The sequence below is a fragment of the Salmo trutta genome, chromosome 19 (genome assembly GCF_901001165.1).
Source record: "Salmo trutta chromosome 19, fSalTru1.1, whole genome shotgun sequence".
Classification (NCBI taxonomy): domain Eukaryota; kingdom Metazoa; phylum Chordata; class Actinopteri; order Salmoniformes; family Salmonidae; genus Salmo; species Salmo trutta.
Genome location: NC_042975.1, coordinates 32186622 through 32210300, shown reverse-complemented (window position 1 = coordinate 32210300; position 23679 = coordinate 32186622). Strand labels below are relative to the sequence as shown.

Here is a 23679-nt window from a genome sequence, read left to right as displayed (position 1 = left end):
ATGCTTAGACTGCAGCAGTCCTTTTAAAATCTAGGCAATCTGAAATGATTCTGTGCAGCCTGCATGTCCCAACAATGCATCCCAAAGATGAAAAAATCAAATCGAATGTTATTTGTCGCATGCACTGAATACAACGGGCGTAGACCTTACCGTGAAATGCTTACTTACAAGCCCTTTAGCAACAATGCTGTTCAATAAATAGGGTTAAGAAAATATTTACAAAATAATCTAAAGTAAAAAAAATATAATCAAAAAGTAACACAAGAAAGTTACATAACAATAACCAGGCTATATACAGGGGGTACCGGTACCGAGTTAATGTGCGGGGGTATAGGTTAGTCGAGGTCATTTGTAAAGTGACTATGTATAGATAATAAGCAGCAAGTAGCAGCAGTGAAAAAACAGAAGGTGGGGGGGTTCAATGTAAATAGTCCGGGTGGCCATTTGATTAATTGTTCAGCAGTCTTATGGCTTGGGGGTAGAAGCTGTTAAGGAGCCTTTTGGTCCTGGATTTGGCGCTCCAGTACAGCTTTCCGTGTGGTAGCAGAGAGAACAGTCTATGACTTGGGTGACTGGAGTCTTTGACAATTTTTTGGCCCTTCCTCTGACACCGCCTTGTGTATAGGTCCTGGATGTCAGGAAGCTTGGCCCTAGTAATGTACTGGGCCGTATGCACTACCCTCTGTAGCGCCTCACGGTCAGATGCCGAGCAGTTGCCTTACCAGTGTCACGACTTCTGCCGAAGTCGATGCCTCTCCTTGTTCGGGCGGTGTTCGGCGGTCGACGTCACCGGCCTTCTAGCCATTGCCGATCCATTTTTCATTTTCCATTTGTTTTGTCTCGTTTTTCCACACACCTGGTTCTCATTGTCCCTCTGTATGTGTTGTGTATTTAACTCTCTGTTTCCCCCATGTCTTTGTGTGGTATTGTTTATCTGTGTTGATGTATGCGCACGTTAGTCTGGTTGCGCAGGGTTATGTATACCCATTTTGTATTTCGTGTTCATTGTGCCGTGTGCTTTTGGTTGGCCTGAATAAAAGGCTCCGTGTGCTACCAAATACCTGCTCTCCTGCGCCTGACTCCCTTGCAGCCACTTACGCATACCTGACAACCAGGCGGTGATGCAACCGGTCAGGATGCTCTCGATGGTGCATCTGTAGACTTTTTTGAGGATCTGGGACCCATGCCAAATCATTTCAGCTTCCTGAGGGGGAAACTATGTTGTCGTGCCCTCTTCACAACTGTCTTGGTGTGTTTGGACCATGATAGTTCATTGGTGATGTGGACACTAAGGAACTTGAAACTCTCGACCTGCTCTCGACTTCAGCCCCGCCGATGTTAATGGGGGCCTGTTCAGCCCTCCTTTTCCTGTGGTCCACGATCAGCTCCTTTGTCTTTCTCACATTAAGGGAGAGGTTGTTGTCCTGGTACCACAATGCCAGATCTCTGACCTCCTCCCTATAGGATGTTTCGTCATTGTCAGTGATCACGTCTACCACTGTCGTCAGCAAACGTAATGATGGTGTTAGAGTTGTGCTTGGCCATGCAGTCATGGGTGAACAGGGAGTACATGAGGGGACTAAGTACACACCCCTGAGGATCAGCAATGGTAGATGTGTTGTTACCTACCCTTACCACCTGGGGTTTGCCTGTCATCCAGTTGCAGAGGGAGGTTTTTGTCCCAGGGTCCTTAGCTTAAGGATGAGCTTTGTGGGTGCTATGGTGTTGAACGCTGTCCTGTAGTCAATGAACAGCATTCTCACATAGGTGTTCCTTTTGTCCAGGTGGGAAAGGGCACTGTGGAGTGAAATTAAGATTGTGTGGTATGCGAATTGGAGTGGGTCTAGGGTTTCCGGCATGATGGTGTTGATGTCAGCCATAAGCAGAATTTCAAAGCACTTCATAGTTACCAGCATGAGTGCTACGGGGTGGTAATCATTTAGGCAGACTACCTTTGCATTCTTGGGCACAGGGACTATGGTGGTCTGTTATAAACATGTTGGTATTTCAGACTCTGAAAATGTCAGTGAAGAAACTTGCCAGTCGGTCCGTGCATGCTTTGAGTACACATCCTGGTAATCCATCTAGCCCCGCGGCTTTGTGAATGTTGACCTGTTTAAAAGACTTGCTCATATTGGCTACAGAGAGTGTGATCAAACAGTCATCCGGAACAGCTGGTCGCTCATGCATGCTTCAGTGTTGCTTGCCTCAAAGTGAGTATAAAAGGCATTTAGCTCGTCTGGTAGGCTTGTGTCACTGGGCAGCTCGCGGCTGGGTTTCCCTTTGTAGTCCGTAATAGTTTTCAAACCCTGCCACATCCGACGAGCGTCAGAGCCGGTGTAGTAGGATTCAATCTTAGTCCTTTATTGACACTTTGCCTGTTTGATGTTTCGTCTGAGGGCATATCGGGATTTCTTGAAAGCGGCAGCTCTAGCCATTAGCTCGGTGTGGATGTTGCCTGGAATCCATCGCTTCTGGTTGGGATATGTATGTACGGTCACTGTGGGGATGACGTCGTTGATGCACTTATTGATGAAGTCGGTGACTGAGGTGGTATACTCCTTAATGCCTTTGGATGAATCCCAGGAACATATTCCAGTCTGTGCTAACAAAATAGTCCTGTAGCATCCACGTCATCTGACCACTTCCGTATTAAGCGAGTCACTGGTACTTCCTACTTAGTTTTTGCTTGTAAGCAGGAAACAGGAGGATAGAATTATGGTTAGATTTGCCAAATCGAGGGCAAGGGAGAGCTTTGTATGTGTCTCTGTGTGTGGAGTAAAGGTGGTCTAGAGTGTTTTTCCTCTGGTTGCATGTGACATGCTGGTAGAAATGAGGTAAAACAGATTTAAGTTTGCCTGCATTGAAGTCCCCGGCCATTAGGATCGCTGCATCTTGATGCACATTTTCTTGTTTGCTTATGGTCTTATACAACTCGTTGAGTGCAGTCTTATTGCCAGCATCGGTTTGTGGTGTTAAATAGACGGCTTTGAATAATATAGATGGGAACTCTCTTGGTAGATAGTGTGGTCTACAGCTTATTATGAGGTATTCTACCTCAGGCAAGCAATACCTCAAGACTTCTTTAATATTAGACATTAGACACAAATTCCAGTTTGAGGTGAATAATTGCTGTTCGGATGTCCAGAAACTCTTTTCGGTCATAAGAGACGGTAGCAGCAACATTATGTACAAAAAGAGTTACAAAGAATGCGAAAAAAACAAAAACAAAATAGCATAGTTGGTTAGGAACCCTTAAAACACCAGCCATCCCCTCCGGCGCCATTCACAGCTTCTTTATCAATCGAATAGGAAAACATGAAGTAGCATTTATGATGAATGCCTTGGTTTTATGTCAGGTTTCAATCATTCCTGATTTCTCACCTTTTTCTTTTGATTTCATAATAACGTGTGTGCATGACATGTTGGACTGTGGATGGTGCGGACTGTGACAGATGTGATCAAGGACCTCTCTTTGTCTCCATCAAAGCCTAGCTTCCACCACCATTGTGTAGACTTCAATGACTTGTATTTGCTGTGTGAGGTGGAGCCCTGCAAGGGCATGAATTTTAAGCCCAAGCCCTACCCATTTCTGCTACATTTCAGGCCCTACCCTACCCACCCGATTGCTTCTGCCAAATTTAAAGCCTGGCCGTGCCCGAAACCCGAAATCAGAAAATAACTTCCTCTATTAGTAAATCCATTAGCTGCTCCTATCTGTCTGTCACTCGCTCCCTGCGCACAGACAGCTCGCTCTGCATGCACACTCGGTGAGTATCCATAACAACAGCTCTGCTTGGCTCGGGCTGCTCTGCTCAATGACTAGACATGAGAGTTGTTACCTACTTTTCGTCACTCTTAACTCCGACAAAACTGAAGGAACATTATTATTTTTTCATTATTATGAATATTTAAATGTTTTACCCTTTTTTCGTGATATCCAATTGGTAGTTAGTCTTGTCCCATTGCTGAATCTCCCGTACGGAGTCAGGAAAGGCGAAGGTCGAGAGCCATGCATCCTCCGAAACACGACCTTGCCAAGCCGCACGGCTTCTTGACACACTGCTCACTTAACCCGGAAGCCAGCAGCACCAATATGTCAGAGGAAACATAGTACAACTGGCATGCATGCACCCGGCCCGAAACAGGAGTCGTTAGAGCGCGATGGGACAAGGTCATACCGGCCGGCCAACCCTCCCCTAACCCGGACGACGCTGGGCCAATTGTGCGCCGCCTCATGGGTCTCCCGGTCGCAGCCGGCTGCGACACAGCCCGGGATGGATCCTGTGTCTGTAGTGCCGCCTCAAGCACTGCGATGCAGTGCCTTAGACCGCTGCTCCACTCGGGAGGCCTCATTATTTTCTTATATTTGACGAGGTTGAAACACTTCCAAAACCATGTTATGATCTTAGTCAGATATGACAGTACTATGCAGCAGAGCACAAGCGAATGGCTCTGCTTCAAAATGTTAGGGATCAATTTAGTGATACCCGAGTCCTACCCGTACCCTTGTTATTGATGTATCGTCGGGTTCATGTCGGGTAGCAGAGCTCTATCCCTGTGCTCTATTCTCTGACTAGGGAACCTGCTGCCACTTCAGGCAGAACAGGGGTTAAGATCCCTCAGTTCAGCTGCCTCCCTACTTTGTGCCATGTTGGGGATGTTTTTATCTTTTTATTTTGGGGATTTGTGTGTATTGTTAGGTATTACTACACTGTTGGAGCTGGGAACATAAGCAATTCGTTGCACCTGCGATAACATCTGCAAAATATGGGTTAGCAACCAATAGAATTTGATTTGATTTGATATAGGAAGGTAAACTTACAGTCAAATAGACTGACTGTCCAGTCAAACTGATGATAATGATTTTTAATATAAAACACTGTATGAAGCACAGTCCAATGTAAATGCTGCAATCAATTGGATTTCTTCCATTTTCTCTCATGAATGGATGTATCCTAACTGACATGGCATGTTTAAGGAGAGTGCACGATTTTACTTGGGAATACATTTGTTTAGAGTTAGACTAGCCATAAAGCTATAAGTGTCGTGTTGATGGCCATTTTTTTCTGTTCTCTGCCCTTTCTTAGTCTCTAAGAGAGGAGTGCCAGAATGTTCCCTCTCTGCCGGACTGTTGCCTGGCTGTGCCATGTTAGAAAATAGAGGGTGTGTGTATCTCAGCAGTGTTGTTCCCTGCCCCCCCACACACATACACCCCTTGTCAGTGCCAGTGTCATATCGTCTACATGGCCACACAGTAAGAAATACATATGTTAGCTTGACCTCATCAAATAACAGCTTGTTTTGGGGGAGGGAAGTTTCATTTGTAGTACCACATAATAGAGTAAAGGGAAATTAGATGTGTTCAGTTGTTAGTTAGAAGTGTGTGTAACAGGTGTGCAGGAATTTTCAAGAAATTTACCTAATCCTGTCATACGTAAAACATTTTGATACTTGTCTTTGTCAAAGACCTGTTTTGAAAGAAATGTACACTGATCAGCTGGAAGGAGAGTAGGTACCAAGCACACACTGACCTGAAAGACACTAGCTTGATTGTTACCAGTCATATGAGCATGACGTTGTCCAGCTAGTTATGTACAGTATAGACTTGTGTTTGACTCTCTCTCTCTCTCTCTCTCTCTCTGCCAGTCCTACCACTACCCTCCGTCACTAGTGCCCTGTTGCGGGTAGCACTCTGTGCCCCTGGCCTTGGACATTGTAGAATCTGTCTTTGTGTAATCTACTTTGTAATTATTTTAACCACCGCTCTACTCACCATGTCACATCATAGAGATCATGGGCAGTTTACTTCATGAGAAAATCAAATGTTGTGGGTCAATTTAAATCAAATCAAATGTTATTTGTCACATGCCAAATACAGCAGGTGTAGACTTTACCGTGAAATGCTTACTTACGAGTAAGTAAGAAAATTAGCAAAAAGAAAATAGTAACACAATAGATATCAATAACAAGGCTGTACAAGGAGTACCGGTACCGAGTCAATGCGCAGGGGTACGAGGTAATTTAGGTAATATGTACATATAGGTAGGGGTAAAAGTGAATAGGCAATCAGAAAGGATCCATTAACAGAGTAGCAGCAGCATATGTGAAAAAGTGTGTGTGTGTGTGTGTGTGTGTGTGTGTGTGTGTGTGTGTGTGTGTGTGTGTGTGTGTGTGTGTGTGTGGCATCAATATGCATGCGTGTGTGTGTGTGTGTGTGTGAGCGTATATATATATATATATATATATATTGTGTGTGTGTGATGCAGCCAGTCAAGATGCTCTCAATGGTGCAGCTGTAGAACCTTTTGAGGATCTAAGGGCCCATGCCAAATCTTTTCAGCCTCCTGAGGGGGATGAGGTATTGTCGTGCCTTCTTCACTACTGTGTTGGTGTGTGTGGACCATGTTAATTCCTTAGTGATGTGGACACCAAGGAACTTGAAGCTCTCGACCCCGTTAATGTGGATGGCGGCGTGCTCGGCCCTCTGTTTCCTGTAATCCACGATCAGCTTTTTTGTCATACTGACGTTGAGGGATAGGTTGTTATCTTGGCACCACAATGCCAGGTCACTGACCTCCTCCCTAAAGCCTGTCTCATCGTCGTCGGTAATCCGGCCTACCACTGTCATGTCATCAGCAAACATAATGATGGTGTGCAGTCGTGGGTGAACAGGGAGTACAGGAGGGGACTAAGCACACATCCCTGAGGGGCCCCCGTTTTGAGGGTCAGTGTGGTGGATGTGTTGTTGCCTACTAACACCACCTGCGGGTGGCCCGTCAGAAAGTCCAAGATCGCAGTTGCAGAGAGAGATGTTCAGTCCCAGGGTCCTGAGCTTAGTGATGAGCTTGAAGGGCACTATGGTGTTGAACACTGAGCTGTAGTCAATGAACAGCATTCTTACATACAGTGCATTCAGAAAGTATTCAGACCCCTTGACTTTCATCTAAAATTTATTAAATGATTTATTTTTTCTCATTGATCTAGACCAGTGGTTCTTAACCTTGTTGGAGGTACTGACCCCCACCAGTTTCATATGCGCATTCACCGAACCCTTCTTAATTGGAAAAATGGCTCTCTTCACCTTGAATTCAGCGAGCGTTGTGTTCTTGTATTGTCCATCTCCATGCAGCTTAAGGAAGTGTTCTCTTAGTTTTGCCGGTGCTAGACTAGAATTGCTCAACTTGGCATTGCAAATCATGCAGTTAGGACGCTGACTCTCATCACGTTCCGTTATACATGTGAATCCATATTGTACATATTCGTCCGACCACTTTCTTTTTTTGCTCGACATAGTATGAAGGGATTAAAATATTAAGAAAGAAATCACACGACATACCATCACGACAGTCACAATTCGACTACTGAGCGCGCCAAATTCCCTGCAGCACAGATAGGCCAAGCGATGTTGCGTGATCACCTGCAGCCAATGATGGCCAAGAGGGGCGTGTCATCACGAATCATATGAGTCGGGTGTGTGTCTTGACCTCCGCCGAACCCCTGAGACTGACTCACCGAACCCCTGGGGTTCGATCGAACCCAGGTTAAGAACCACTGATCTAGACACAATACCCCATAAGGACAAAGTGTAAACAGGTTTTTCGAAATTTTGCAAATGTATAATGTTAAAATACCTTATTTATATAAATATTCTAATCGTTTGCTATGCGAATCAAATACATGTTTTATTTTTTACCCCTTTTTTCTCCCCAATTTCGTGGTATCCAACTGTTATAGTACGGACTTGGGAGAGGCGAAGATCTAGAGCCATGCGTCCTCCTAAACACAACCAAGCCGCACGGTTCTTGACACAATGCACATCCAACCTGGAAGCCAGCCGCACCAATGTGTCAGAGGAAACACCGTTCACCTGGCGACCATGTCAGCTTGCACTGTGCCCGGTCTGCCACAGGAGTCGCTAGAGCACGATGAGACAAGGATATCCCTGCCAGCCAAACCCTCCCCTAACCCGGACGGCGCTGGGCCAATTGTGCACCGCGCCAGGGGCCTCCCGGTCGCAGCCGGCTGCGACAGAGTCTGGACTCGAACCCAGAATCTCTAGTGGCACAGCTAGCACTGCAATGCAGTGCCTTAGACCACTGCACCACTCAGGAGGCCCATGAGACTCAAAATTGAGCTCAGTTGCATCCTGTTTCCATTGATTATCCTTGAGATGTTTCTACAACTTGGTTGGAGTCCACCAGTGTTAAATTAAATTGATTGGACATGATTTGGAAAGGCACACACCTGTCTATATAAGGTCCAACAGTTGACAGTGCATGTCAGAGCAAAAAAAAGCCATGAGGTCAAAGGAATTGTCCGTAGAGCTCAGGGACAGGATTGTGTCGAGGCACAGATCTGGGGAAGGGTACCAAAATATTTCTGCAGCATTAAAGGTCCCCAAGAACACAGTGGCCTCCATAATTTTTAAATGGAAGAAGCTTGGACCCACCAAGACTCTTCCTAGAGCTGGCTGCCCGGCAAAATCGGGGGAAAGGGCCTTGGTCAGGGAGGTGACCAAGAACCCGATGGTCACTCTGACATGGCTCCAGAGTTCCTCTGTGGAGATGGGAGAACCTTCCAGAAGGACAACCATCTCTGCAGCACTCATCAGGCCTTTATGGTAGAGTGGCCAGACGGAAGGCACTCCTGAGAAAAGGCACATGACAGCTTGCTTGGAGTTTGCCAAAAGGCACCTAAAGACCATGAGAAACAAGAAACCAGAAATCAGGACAATGACCCTATGCGCACAGCCAAGACAACGCAGGAGTGGCTTCGGGACAAGTCTGAATGTCCTTGAGTGGCCCAGCCAGAGCCTGACCTTGAACCCAATCAAACATCTCTGGAGAGACCTGAAAATAGCTGTGCAGCGACGCTCCCCATTAAACATGACAGAGCTTGAGAGGATCTGCAGAGAAGAATGGGAGAAACTCCCCAAATACAGTTGTGCCAAGCGTGTAGCGTCATACCCAAGAAGACTCAAGGCTGTAATTGCTGCCAAAAGTGATTCAACAAAGTACAGAGTAAACTGTCTCAATACTTATGTAAATGTGATATTTCAGTTTGTTTTTTTTTCAGTATTTTTTGTTAATTATTTCAGAAACAAAACGTTTTTTTCTTTATCATTATGGGGCATTGTGTGTAGATTGATGAGGGAAAAATATACTGTAACATATCAAAATGTGGAAAAAGTCAAGGCGTCTGAATATTTTCCGAATGCACTTCCTCTTATCCAGCTGGGAGAGGGCAGTGTGGAGTACAATAGAGATAGCGTCATCTGTGGATCTGTTGGGGCGGTATACGAATTGGATTGGGTCCATGTGTTGATGTATAGTTGCAGTGTGGTAATACATAATACATTAGATATTTTCTAAATGCCACCCAATAAGATCTTATTATTTAATGCCAATAAAGGTTCATTTAAATTTATGAACAATTTGGATATCAAAAAAAAATTCTGAGGTGAGTTCCGCTGGTCTACATCAATAAGATTGGAGGCTCACAGAGATAGTGGTTCACTCTGTCTTTTAGATTAGTTTAAGGCAAGCTTCATCACACACTTGACATAAAAACATGTCATACAAAAGATAGCATTACTCTGTTGTCACAGGCCGGCTCATAGCCTGTGGCAAAAATGAGGGGACACGAACAACAGGTATAGGCCAATCAAAAAGGTTATTTATTATAAACCAAAAACTATTAACTTTAAACAAAGAAAAAGGAATGAGGTGTGGAAATGTCATAATGTAGGGTGTATGTAAAGTGCAGGGATGCATGAATCAGTGTGTGTGAATATGACTGAGTGGAAACTACGTAAAACTACAAAGGAACAAACAAAACAGGATCATACCTGGAGTAGCAGGGAGAGAGAGGAGTGGTTAGTGAAGCAGTTTAAATACCCTGAGCCCAGGTTGCTCCAATCACTAACGACCCTCCTCTGCCTGCAGGAGGAAACGCCCCTGCACTGCAGAGGACGGGCCGTGACACTGTAGATACTGTATAGGAAAGATCGAGATAGAGGGCTGAGATACAGTTGATGTAGATAAAAGCTTGGATGTTGTGTTTTGGAGCTAACAGCAGATGATGTTCCATTGGTGTGAGAATCAGAGAATGCAGATAATGTTCTCTTTGAGGCATTCTCCTCATCACCACCCATTCTGTTATGTTTCTCTCCAGCCACATGCTATCCCATGACAACCTATTACAAGAGGATATTTGAGATACAAATCCAGCTCTGTTTCAAACTGGGATGGAGTTAGAAAAGAGCCAGCTACATATACAGTCTGATTTTTCTTCAGTATGACATTCTCAAACTATTGGGTCACACTATATTTGGATAGTCCCATATACAGGTAACTGCCTAAGTATCCAAATATAGTGTGACCCAATAGTTTGAGAATGTCATACTGAAGAAAATCAGTATGAAATTCTCAAACTATTGGGTCACACTATATTTGGATAGTCCCATATACAGGTAACTGCCTAAGTAAAGGAAACACCAACATAAAGTGTCTTAATGGGGTGTTGGGCCACCACGAGCCAGATCAGCATCAATGCACCTTGGGATAGATTCTATAAGTGTTGTGAAATTCCATCGTTTGATGTGGTGTTGATGGTGGTGGAAAACACTGTCTCAGGCTCCGCTCCATAATCTCCCATAAGTGTTCAATTGGGTTGAGATCTGGTGAATGAGACAGACATGACATATGATTTGCACCGTTTTCATACTCATCAAACCATTCAGTGACCACTCGTGCCCTGTGGATGGGGGCATTGGCATCCTATGGGGGCATTGCCATGGTAGTCAAAATAATGGCCTGTCCAGAATTTTTATACATGACCCTAAGCATGATTGGATGTTAATTGCTTAATTAACTCAGGAACCACACCTGTGTGGAACCACCTGCTTTCAATATACTTTGTATCCCTCATTTACTCAAGTGTTTCCATTATTTTGGCAGTTACCTATAGATGATCTACAGATGGTCATACTATCAACAAATTATATGTTGATAAGAAACTGCTTGCTAAGGTTAAGGTTAGGGTTATATGTAGAATATGGGTTAGGGTAAGGGTTAAGGTGAGCATAAGGGCTAGGATTAGGGTTAAGTTTAGGGTTAGGATAAGGGTTAGGGTTAGTGGATAGTTAGTTGAAATGTTGTTGACAGTTATTGAACATCTACTGAACATCTACAAACCATCTACTTGGGACTATCCAAATAAAGTGTTGCCAACTCTTCTATTTTATTCAAATGAAGGCCACATTTGTACCACACATCGGACAGTGTATTACTTAATGGATGGCAGTTACTTAAGCCTTCTCGTCATCAATCCATGGCCATGCTACAGTAGCTGCCTTGGTTTCCATGGGTTGAGCTGTAGTGTGATTGACATCATGTCTTTTTATGTGATCTTCAGCAGCAGCCTAATTGTTATAATGGGCCTGTAGTACTTGAGCCTGCTTGGGCTGCCTGGCCTGTCTGGGCTGCCTCCTACATCCAGGCTAGTAATAGTGTTAGCTAGTAATAGTGTTACCTAATCAATATACACTCCCTCCCTCCTTCCCTTCACTGCTGTAGCGCACAGCGGGAACATTGAGTTTTTCACTGTGATATTCTTCTCTATGTTGGTCTATGCTGTGTTTTTCAGTGTGGCTATAAGGGAAGGCGTGTGCATTGTGCTGTTGTGGGGGGAGGGGTTGGGGGTTGGGGTCTGCTGCTGCACAGAGTGGGGTCACTGGGGAGCCTTGACAGGTAGTTTTTTCTTGTCCAGGGACCAGGGAGGGAGTCCTCTGTTTTCATTTGGTGTTTGCCACTGTCACGACTCCCCCCGAAGTCGGCTCCTCTCCTTGTTCGGGCGTCGCTCGGCGGTCGACATCACCGGTCTTCTAGCCATTGCCGCTCCACCTTTCATTTTCCATTTGTTTTGTCTTGTTTTCCTGCACACCTGGTTTACATCCCCTCATCACTCTATATGTATATTATCCTCTGTTCCCCCCATGTCTGTGTGTGGTATTGTTCGTTACGTTTATTGCTGTTTTTTTCTGGGTATTGTTTTGAGCCCGTGGTATTGTATTGTTGTACATTATTTGTGTGACTAGTGCGCTATTCGCTTTTGCCTTTGGCTGGAGTGTTGTGACGCTGTTGCGTCCGACTGATTTGCTTCTGCCAATTAAAGTGTGCCTGTTCACTCATCTCTGCTCTCCTGCACCTGACTCCAGTTGACCAGCTGCGCACCCAGTCTGACAGCCACCTTAGTTGCATGAACAATGGAATTTGGTTAGAAAGTACGAAGGAGCAGTGGGAAAGGAACATCGAAGTTATGGATAATGAATTAATGAATATGTTTCCACCTGACCTCCCAATACTAGAGTTAATATGCCATGTCCCAGCCTCAAGCTGCTCATCAGTGAGAAGGCCATCTTGTAGTCATTTCTGGAACATTAGGTCCGCTTTTATGAGTTCAAAATCCATTACAACTCTTGAAATCAACTTGATCTATGAAAGGCAGTTCAATCTAAAACTCAAATGATTAGCAACATGTTCGTTCATAGACCTGCTAAAGAGTTGATAGTGAACAGATCTCAATTTGATGATTATCTGGAGGTTGGCTCGTCCTGTACAGAACCCTCTCTATGAGACTGGAGGTCAAGCTGTTCTGTGTGAACGCCATTGAGCTGACCTTCTGAAGAACTGCTGTGTCTGGACTATACTAAATACCTGAGCCGCTAGCTGCCTGGTGCAGTCACTGCTCCCATACACCCACCTATTCACCCATACTATGGGAGACACCCAGTCATTCCACTAAATATATTTCTATATCCAAACAGAAGGCAACTTTGAGTACCACTGCCTGCTCTATGTCAATGTACTTATTGGTATGTGACTGCTTCATTGTTCATGAGTATTTAAATGCCTACATGCTGCAACACAAATTGCCATTTGGGACAATACAGATCTAGTCTTCTTTACTGTCCCTAAATAGATTGTAGGTGAAATGTGAAGAGAGCTTTTTTCATCACACTACTGTATCCCAGTTTCTTCCGTGACTGTATTTGATACTGATTATTCTCGTAGGACTGAGTTCAAGGCCCACGGGGATGTGAAGCCAGTGAAGCTGATCCGAGCAAAGTCCCAGTTCCTTCCCCCTGATGAGAAGACCAGCCTGGAGACCAGCTATAGCGCCACCTACAGGGGAGAGCAGGCCAAGCAGCAGCCCAATGACAACAAGGCTGTGGACAGGAGGAGGATACGCAGCCTGTACAATGAGCCCTACAAAAGGCTACAAGAGACCAAGGTGAGAATGTTTAAGCTCCTTTAAACCATGCAGCCCATGTCCTATTGACTACACCAATGGTACAGCCATAATGCAGCCCTAGTAAAAACAAATCTGATAGGATTCCCAAAAACAAATTCCAATAGAAATTGCAATCAGACTTTGGAACCTATCCTATATGATTGTCTCCCATATTGTGATGGTGTGATGAAGAGGTTGAGAACCTGAGGATTTTTTCAGTGGTGTGAATAGGCAAAGATATGGAGATTGTGCTCCAGAGACACGGGAGAGATGATGTTCCTCAGTTTACTGGTCTTTAATCTTGATTGCAGGTAAACATAAATGTTCAGGTTTCTGTTCCATATTTAGCTGTGAGATTTACATTTTAGCAGACGTTCTTATCCAGAGTGACTTACAGGATCAATTAGGGTTAAGTGCCTTGCTCAAAGGCACACCGACAAAAAACAATTCTCCTCACCTAGTCGTCTCAGGGATTCAAGCCAGCAACCTTTCGGTTACTGCCACCCAGATTTTCCAATAAAGCTGTATTTATGTAATTGTAGTGTCCATACAATGTGATCTGAAATAACAATGAATAGAATAATATCAAAATTTTGGCTTGACAGGTTATAATAAGTAGGCAGGGCGAATGAACTGCACAGTCACTATGGGAGCTCTTTCCAGAGCAGGCCGGTTAAATTGTGCAGAAGAGCATTTTTTTACTCTGTAAATTGTTAAGCTAGTGAGAAATTGAAATGTTGATTTATTTTTACATCCTTAATTATTTTATATTGCACTAATTTCCTGTACGTGGACAGTATGTGTTAGTTTTTAGTTAGTTTCTAAGTAATATGATCACTATTATGGTACATGTATGTGTAGGTAGTGCATTTTATGTTTAGGTTTTCAATATATCACAAACTGTTAATTAATTATTTATTTGCACACTTCAAAACAGTGTTTTGACATTGGGCTATTTATCAAAAGTGATTGTCAATGGGAAGCATCAACAACATAATTTTCAATGTATGTTTTAGGAATATAAATGGAACTTTCAAAATCAATTTTCAATAGTATATGTAATGACCTGGTTGGATCATAAAGGAACAATTGTCCAGACAGAGGAATGAGTTTACGAATTCACGGTTTATTCCCAGCTCTGCACAGGCTACTGTTTGGCCGTAGCCCACGCCAAATAAATGAAAGATACCCGTATAAAACAACCATGACCTTCTCTTGTGAAGACCAGACGTAAGAGAGAGAACAATGGCTAAAACATGGTCTTAAACATGCAATGCTCCACCCCCCTGCCAACCCCCCTCCACGCCACTCCACCAACCACAACATTCCAGGCATTCCCGTGATTGGCTCATAGCAGGTTGATTGGCATGTCAGACCCAGCGAACACTGGTACTGGTAAGTACAACACAACCAACTAACAGCATAACACATAACACACAGCTGTCTGTGCGGGTCGCTACACAGCCCCCCCCCCACCACAAAGTCCCTCGTCCCCGACAGAACAAACTAAGTCTCTGAAGCGACCCGGAGGTCTCCTTTGCCTGCGTGGCCGTGATGGTTGCAGAGTGTCCAGATGTGAAACAGGGGGTTCAGTCCGTGGCAGGGGGCTACCCCTCTGGGGCCCAGGGGATGAAGTCAGGGACATGGGGGACAAGGATGAGGGAACGGGGTATACAGTCCGTGGCTCCGGGGAACCACGCGGTGACACAGGGAGGGAGACTGGGGGAGTGTGCTGTCTGGAGCCTTGTCTGCGGCGCCAGGGGGTAGGCTGGTGAATGTCATTGCCAGAGAGGAGAATTGTGGGGGTCCCTGGGGTTTGGGGAGAAGAGGCCCCTCTGTGTGGGGCTAGCTTGTCCCATAACAAAAAAAAGCTGCACCTGGTAAACAACCTCCCAAACCCTCTGCAGACTCTATAGACCCAGACCAGCTCCCCAGCCACAAAGTGCCTTCCCCGGGTGTGCACATCATAGTTCCTCTTCTGCCTCACACCTGCATTCACCAGCTGCTCTCTGGCGAAGGTGTGGGCTGTCTCCAGGCGGTCCTGGAGTATCCGGGCATACTCCGGCCCTGGGGGAACAGGAGGGCTATCCAGGGGCAGACCAAACGCCATCTCTGCAGGGGTGCAGATCTCTCTCCCCAACATGAGGAGGGCAGTCGTGCAGGAAATGGAGGCTTGGATAGCGGAGCGGCATGCCATAAGGACCATAGGCAGGTGCTTGTCCCAGTCACACTGGTGTTTGGCAGAGACGATGGCCAGCTGATGTCCAAGCGTTTTGTTGAAGCGCTCCACAAGGCCATCACTTTGAGGATGGAGAGGAGTAGTGCGGGCCTTGTGCATACCCAGCCTCTCACACATGGTGGCGAACACACGGGACTCAAAGTTTCTGCCTTGGTCGTTGTGGATGGACTCCGCAGCTCCAAACCTGCTGAACATCCCCGCTGTCAGGGAGTCGACAATGGCCTCTGCCTCCTGGTCAGGCAGAGCATAGGCCTCGGGCCATTTTGTGAAATAGTCCATGGCTGTGAGCACCCAGCGGTTTCCACTGTCTGTGGTGGGGAACGGCCTAACTACATCCACTCCCACCCTCTCCATGGGAGCCCCCACTGGGAACTGTTGGAGCTGAGCATGAGAGCAGCCTGGAGGGCCCTTTCTCGCTGTGCAGTTGTCACAGCGGCGGCAAAAGTCCTCCACATCCCTCTTGTGCTGCCCACAATAAAAGCCTTGACGGAGGCCGCAGAGTGTTTTTGTGACCCCAAAGTGTCCAGTCTCCACCACCCCATGAGTGCTCTGGAGTGGCGTGCCCTTGCCCTGTGCACCACTGTGAAGTCGTACGGCTGAAGCTCCTCCAACCAGCGTGCCACCTGCCCACCTGCCCCTCTGAAAGACATGAGCCACTGGAGAGCAAAGTGGTCAGTCCTTACAGTAAAGGGCAGGCCACCCAGGTAGTACTTGAACTCATGTTTGTTGAATGTTTTGCTGAAGTATGTCACCACTCTCTCCCCCTCTGGCCCCACCTGGGCCAGCACCCCACCCATGCCCATATTGCTTGTGTCCGTGTCCAGGATAAAGGGCAATGTGAGGTCAGGGGGGGCAAGCACAGGGGCCTTGATCAGTGTACTTGTGAGGGTGCTGAAGTCCTCCTCGCACTCCACTATCCAAGTGAAGGCCTTGTCCTCGGGCAGCAGGTGGTTCAGGGGAGCACCCTCGTCTGCTTCTGGGGGACATGGAGCCTTGTTCCCCCATCCGCGTCAGTGGGCGCCTCCTGAAGATGGTGGAGGTTGGGAAAGAGAGCCAGGGGTCCGCACTACCCCGTCTATGCGGACCCCAAGCCATTTCCCTGAGCTCTGGGAGACATGGGGCAATCCTCGCGCAGATGGCCTGGCTGGCCACACCCCCAGCAGACCCTGGGACCAGGGCGTGTGTTTCGTGCTCCCTGTAGCGACACAGCACGAATTAGTTCAGTCATTTCAGCCACCCATGCAGACTTTTCCGGCTCTGGGCTGCTCTGCCCATTAGCTCAGACAGTGGGTCTGTCTCCCTGCATCTTCATTCGACCACCCCCCAAAATGAGCTAACATTTCAAACTGAGCATGAAAAGCTTCCCAATCCGCCTTACCGGAGTACTTCGGGGTTTTAGCAGATATGGACGCAATCGGGAACTGGACGCCGCCATGTTCGTTTACATCCTGAGCCTCAGATTCCTCGTCCCGCAGTGTTGACGTCACCCCTTTGGTCCGCCCATTAGAATCCGCGCGAAGCACAGTCGACGAAGAACTCATACCCGCTTCAGCCGCCATCATTCTAGCGGTCTCCATCAAGCGGCCTCTGTGCTCCGATGCCCTGGCGATCTCCTCAGCCAGATCCTCCGACGTCCATGCACACGCACCTCCTTGGCTATAAACGTCCCCTACCTCCACTTTCACTTTCGGATTCCCTCGAAGCATTTTCAACCCCCGGTCTCACGTATGTTAACTAGCCACCGTAGTCAGCTAGCTAGCTGGCAAATTTTTATATACATTTCTACTTCTGACACCAATAAATGTAATGATCAAAAAAGTTCTAATTTGATTCGGATTGGGGTGACAAAAAAAGGCTTATCAAAAACCTATAGGATCCAATCAGATTACTTTTGATTTCCAATAAGAAAAAACTAGTCCAATAGAATTCCAATAGGATTCTGATAGGATTGTGAGAATCATATAGGGTCCAATAGGAAAAAACTAGTCCAATATAATTCCAATAGGATTCTGATACAGGTGACACAAATCCTATAGGACTGTGAGAATCCTATTGGATCCAATATGATTACTTTTCATTTCCAATAGGAAAAAAGTAGTCCAATAGGATTCTAATAGAGGTGCCACATAATCCCATAGGTTTGTGAGAATCCTCTGGGATTATATTGGAAAAATCACTAATCCTATAGGATTTTTTGACTAGGGAGATAATCTCCTATTCAGAACCACAGCCTCCTAGAGTACATTTTCAAACCCACTGTCCTTGTGAATGACAGAATATTTCTCTTGCTGTTCTGTTTACTGTGTATGTCGTAATGGCAAAACACATCTAATTGTAATAATGAAACAAACGCAATATCAAACCGAGGACAGCTGCAGCTTTTTTCACAGTAATTTACTCCTGTTGCTAATTTCTTGGGTGATAGAATATATAAAGAATCCCAATCTTCCCCATCACCTGTGCCTAGGTTGAGAGGTCTAACAGTGCTCCCCGATCCAAACCCAAAAAGGCGGGCACCAGGTTAGCGAGCCAGGGGGGAAAACCTGTGAAGAAGGCTAAAGAGCAGAAGCTGCAAGGCAGCACAGCACTGCGGGGCACCAAGCAGAAGACCTTGGAGAACCAGCCCACTGAGTCCAGGCCTGCGGAGATGGACAAGGAGAAAAGTAAAGAGATGAACAACAAACTGGCTGAGGCAAAAGAGTAAAAATCATTTAGCACTACTTCTACCTTTTATTCTTCTTTGAGGGAAAGAACACAAAGGCTGCAAAATTAGAGGTTCTCATCCCCTTTTAAGTTTTGTCTCTCTTTTCTCTCTCTCTCTCTCTCTGCTCTCTCTCTCTCTCTATCTCTCCTCTTTCTGCTCTCTCTCTCTCTTTCACTCTTTTCTCTCTGCCAATTGGCTAAGTTAGTAGTAGTTACAGTAAATGTGAGTTGGGACAAGACATGTCGTTTCTTCCCTGCCTCACATTACATTAGATCACCGTACTAACGAGGGGATGTGTGCATCCGCTTCCTCTGCTTCCTGATGCCACCGACCACCCCCCTTTCTCCGTCTCCATCTCAAGGTTGCCATGGCTACCAATGAACGGCGCGTGCTATTGTTGCATGAGCTCACCGATTAGCAATCCTGTGTGGTTGGCTTCCATCTTCCAACTGAAAAGATTGCTTTGTTGAGTTTATCAAGGATTTTTGGGAAAGAGAATACCATGTAAATTGGCTCACTGAATGGACTTGATCTTTATAGCTGTAACTTGCTAAATTTATCCAAAGATAGATACTCATCTAGAATTATGGTCTGAAAATCTTTGATAAATGTGCAGCTTGGTTTTTCTAGAGTGTATTGATCCATGGCTGAGTGTGTGCCTGCTCTGTAGGTCCTGAATGCTGTCTTCCTGTGTACACGGGCCTCCAAGTCTGTCTGTAATCAGATTGCCATTACTAAGATGCTTTGTTAAACTTTGCCATCATTCTTGAATGAAATCTTATTTTGTAAACCTAATAACTGTTGATTGTGGATGATGTGGGAATGGTTTTGAGAAAATAATTGTCAGGTAAACATTTAAAACCTCATATTGTCTCATTCAAAGTGTTCTCTCTATTCACAGGAAAATTAGTTATTTTAAAGGTCAGACAAGGATATCTTGTTTCATCAACCTTGTTGCCAAACCAGGAGCCATCTGGGATTCAGTAACATGATGATGCATTACTAGACCAGTTATTTGCACAGCAGATAAATTAAATGTTACTATCATGAAATTATAATTACATTAGCCATTTGAATAACTACATTACATGTCACTGAGTCACGATAGGAAATTGATTTTGTGGCTCTGTGGTCGTTAGCTATGCTATCACCCAGACCATGCAGACTCTGTGTAGATATAGCTCAGTGGAGTGGCAGGATCGCTTTTTAATCCTGCATAGAGCAGCCTAACCTATAACCTCACACCCCCCCGCCTACAGCCCCTCCCCTCCTCTCAGACACACACACACAGAGCCATGGTTGACTGTAACCAACGTGATTAGGCCCCCATGGGACTAGCAGATGGGACCCCAGCAACGCTGTCACATCCCAGAGGTCTAAAGTGGTGTCTGGCTGGATGTGATATTAGTCCACACTAGTAGGAGCGGATTCGTGGTTTTATAATTATATGTCATTTATTATGTTTTATTTATTCATCTATTTGTTTGGGTATGAAACATTGATTACCACCTCTGCTAATACCTCTCTTTATTGAATAATAATGAGTCTGTGATGTGATGGTAAGTTGAATGCTGGCCGTTTGGAATGCTTCTTTTTCTCAAATTATTATCTGTATGTGTCTGTCTAACACAGGCCTCAATGAACTGGCCTCTTCCCTGAACCAGGTGTGTGTCTAAGTGTGTGGATTTGATTAGGTTGACAAGATTACGTGTAGATGACAAGATTATATTCAACGCATTTAACTTCGAATCAATCTCTCTCTGCTGCCTTCCATGGCAATCTAAATATTGTAGGCATAGGCTAACAACGTAGAGCAACTTGATATTTCTCCCCTGTGATTTCATTGAATTAGGACAAGCAGCGAAACTCAATTCTATATTTGGTTTACATTTGTGTTATACTTCTGCATATGTTTGCAGTTTCTTGAAAGGGATAAAATGAGTGAGCAAGGAAAATGATCTGTATTACAAATGAAAACCTAATTATGTCAAAATTAATCAAGTTAGACTTGTCCCCTTTGTATTGGCTGTATAGTGCCAGTGGAGCTCTATTTGCTGTAAGTAATAGTATGCTACTAGACGTCTGCGTGTGTCTTAGCAGACAGTAGTAAAGACCAGAACAGCGTCTCAGACTCCTGGGATAGGATAGGCCTCAATAGAGCAGTGCATTGTGCAGGACTTGTCTTGTCATGGGTCAACCCCCACCTCCTCACACTCCCCAGTCTCTTTCTGTTGTTGTCATCTGTTGTGCTAGTCAGTGTCCCCTGAGTCCCTCGCTCCCCTCAGTTTTGAGTAATGGAGTGTGTTGTCTCTCCATTTGCCATGGTGGTGTCTTGGTTAGTATGTCACAATGAATCACCACACCGTATTCCACAGACTGAGCATGCGCCCACGGAGCAGAGGGCGAGGGCCATCTTATTAGCATTTTGCAGCCTTTGGATGGGGAAGGGGGATGCTTTCTCTCGTAACACATGAAGGAGGGGTTGGGGGGTCATACATGTAAAGTGCTGACACACAACCCACCCGGTGCTATCGATTTTGAATCCAAGCATTAGAAACAAACGCTAAAAATTGGAAGTAATAATGGTACAAAGAAGTTATTTGTTGGGCCAATATATTTTACTGTGACGTGCTTGTGTTTCTCTCTGCTTGCTCCTATTTACTGAAATATGAATAAATGCAAAAGCAGAAAAAGCAGTGTCCTCTTGGTTCTTTGTGTTGAAATGTATGGAGGAGGGGGAAAGAACAGTGGTTGCAGGTATTTGTTTAAATGTTTTTGTGTCTTTGTCTTTGTGAGACGAGATGATTTTTAGAGAGGGAATCCACATGGAAGAAAAAAACATTTCTCTTCAGATTTTCTTTAGCGCTTATCAAAGCTCATCAAAGACATTCTGGCATGAGTTCTGACATCCTTTTAAGAGCTTGAATATTGCTGCTACAGTATGTTATTTTGCATCATGTGTCCCAATATATTCAAAGCCTAAATTATACAGCAATGTACAATTTAAAGATGGGTAGAACATTATTACAGAATTAGATGTCATGTAAATACACTGGGCCAACAAACTGTACAAATTTACACAATGTAATGATTTATGAAAGGTCCTTTTATTGGCTGTGAGAATGTGTGAGACATTTGGATATATTTTCTGAAACCATTTTAATCATGTAATTACTATATTTTTCAGCTTTATCTGGTATCATGAGTAGCTTTTTGAGGATGTGAAATCCTACATCTAGAAAATCTAATGAGTGACATTCTGATTCATTTGAAGGGTTGTGCTAAAACAGTACCACTACATACAGCTCTGTCAGCCAATCCGTGATACAGGCTGGGTGCAGACGCTTAAGCAACACCTGTGGGGCTGTGCACTACCCATTCCAAGGTAACCTAAAAACACACACAGCCATAAATCTCTCATTATCATGCATATGTGCTCATAAAATGTAATTCAGTCATGATTTCTTCGATATTTGATAGTGGCACGGTTTTGTTTTGAAAGTGACCCACCATGAATCTCTCTGTACTAGGTTACAGTTCCCACCAGGTCAGATTCCTCTTCCATATGGAAACAAGAGTAGGTGAGTGAGTGAGTGAGTGAGTGAGTGAGTGAGTGAGTGAGTGAGTGAGTGAGTGAGTGAGTGGTCGGTCGGTCGGTCGGTCGGTCGGGCTGGCTGGCTGGCTGTGTGAGTGAGTGCTCGCAAGTTGGCTGTCACATCCTATACTGTAGGTATGGCGCCTAAAGGTTGTTAAGGAGGCCTTGGGCCTGTATTGTTCTATTAAAATGTCTATAGTCCAGTCCAACTTTGGAGCCTTCTATGAGCTACTGGAAGATGCTAGATGCATTCATTGCTCGTGGTTAGATAAAAAATAGGTCAAGGCTAAACAAATTGCATGGCTGTGTAGTAAACCGTGACTGTCAAGGGATTCACACAGATGACTAGAGATGCCAATCCTTTAAAGCAACTGGATTAGCCATACCATGCAATCACTGTATTATTTGATATAACATTATTTGGTATTATATCAAACTGATATTGTAATTACCCGCATGTTATCAGTCTGATTATATAGAAATGATTAATAAACATGTTGGATAACACACCTTACAGATGTTTATATTAACACATAGTTATACATCTTAACTTTTTTGTTGTATCATTGTTGATCATTAATGTAATGATGTTATGTTGTTTGAGTTAGATCGGCAATCCAAATGTTATACCGTAGTACCAAATGTGATACTAAATATAACATAACGATTTATTTTCTTAAATGTATATTGAATGTGTATTGGGATGGGTTTGAATAGGGTGGGTGCACTGAAACTCTAGCTGTAAAGAGCAAAGAGCGAAGTGCATGTTTTAATCTCTTCAAGTTTCTAGCTCATTTTAGGTTAGATTATTTCTGAATGTCCTGTGGCTGTGTATCCTTGAAGACCCTGAGCCTCTCATTAGACTCTCATTATTCCCATTAGTACGCTCTAGCTTTTAGTCTGAAAAGGTATCAGTGACAGATTGGATTCAAACTCGGAGAGCAGTGGCTATTTAGTAACACAAAATCCCTCAACAGAAATTGATCAAATCCTCACTCTGATTGAAGAACAATGCCAACATTTGTTCGGATTTGAAGAAGGTATGTGTTTTCTTTGTAAATGCCAACAGTCTGTTCCAGAATGAAGATTAGGGGAAAAAATATGAATTGTTTAAGTCCACCAACACAGTCTTTTTGAGCAACATTAGGTTTAGTGACAAGAAACCGAGAGTAGCTTTGCCTGAGAATGAGCTTCATGCCCACACAGTACCAGTCTGATGTTGTCCACTGATATGAGTAGTCACAGGGTGCTCAACTCAGCAGAATGCTTTTTGATTGGCCTTTGAGAAATGCCTCATCTTGTGTCTCTTTGTGCCTTTTTATTTGTATTTCAACTATGTGCTGCCTCACCTCCTAGAGAGCCTAATGGCGAGGTTCTCCGACCCGGTGATCATCATTCCCAGGGTGCCGTTGGAGGAGAACCAGAAACACTGGAGGAAAGACCCGGACCACGGAGGAGCGGCGGAGTAGTGCGCTTTTCCCCTGATGTAAAGTAGAAGTAGATCCACTAGATCTACACTGTAGGCCTGTGGTGCACAGGGAGGGACCATTGTCCTGATCTGTTCTGTACTGTACATATCTAGTATACCCCATTAAGAACTCCTCTGAGTGAGGTAAACCCACATACACGTAGTGTGTTTGAAACAGCGTAATGGTCATAGCTGTTTGAGCAAATGCAAAAGGTGCTATAAATAGAATTTCCATGACATGCTCATGTTTGAAAATAATGTGTTTCATTGGTCATGATATTAGAAATGCCAAACCATAAAGTGCTTATTGAAAAAATGAAACAGTACTGTACTATATATTGCTAAATTCAAATGCAAATAAATATATATAACTTGTG

At 44.7% G+C, this 23679-nt stretch overlaps 1 protein-coding gene across 5 annotated transcripts in view; it reads left to right on the top strand.

Annotated features, from left to right (window-relative positions):
• The window catches only part of LOC115154348 (microtubule-associated protein 6 homolog), a 36177-nt gene extending 12498 nt beyond the window's left edge, over positions 1 to 23679 (top strand). The window contains exons 2-7 of one of the 5 annotated variants that reach the window (XR_003867873.1): positions 13077 to 13296; positions 18003 to 18235; positions 21514 to 21624; positions 21770 to 21820; positions 22812 to 22874; positions 23191 to 23268. Coding sequence is in view for 3 of the 5 variants with exons in the window: in XM_029700495.1 (XP_029556355.1) it covers positions 13077 to 13296; positions 18003 to 18235; positions 21514 to 21624; positions 21770 to 21820; positions 23191 to 23329 (754 nt within the window). In the remaining 2 variants the exon portion in view is untranslated. Of the gene's footprint in view, positions 1 to 13076; positions 13297 to 18002; positions 18236 to 21513; positions 21625 to 21769; positions 21821 to 22811 lie in introns of all 5 variants that reach the window. The other 4 variants (XR_003867874.1, XM_029700495.1, XM_029700497.1 and 1 more) reach the window with 4 other exon arrangements.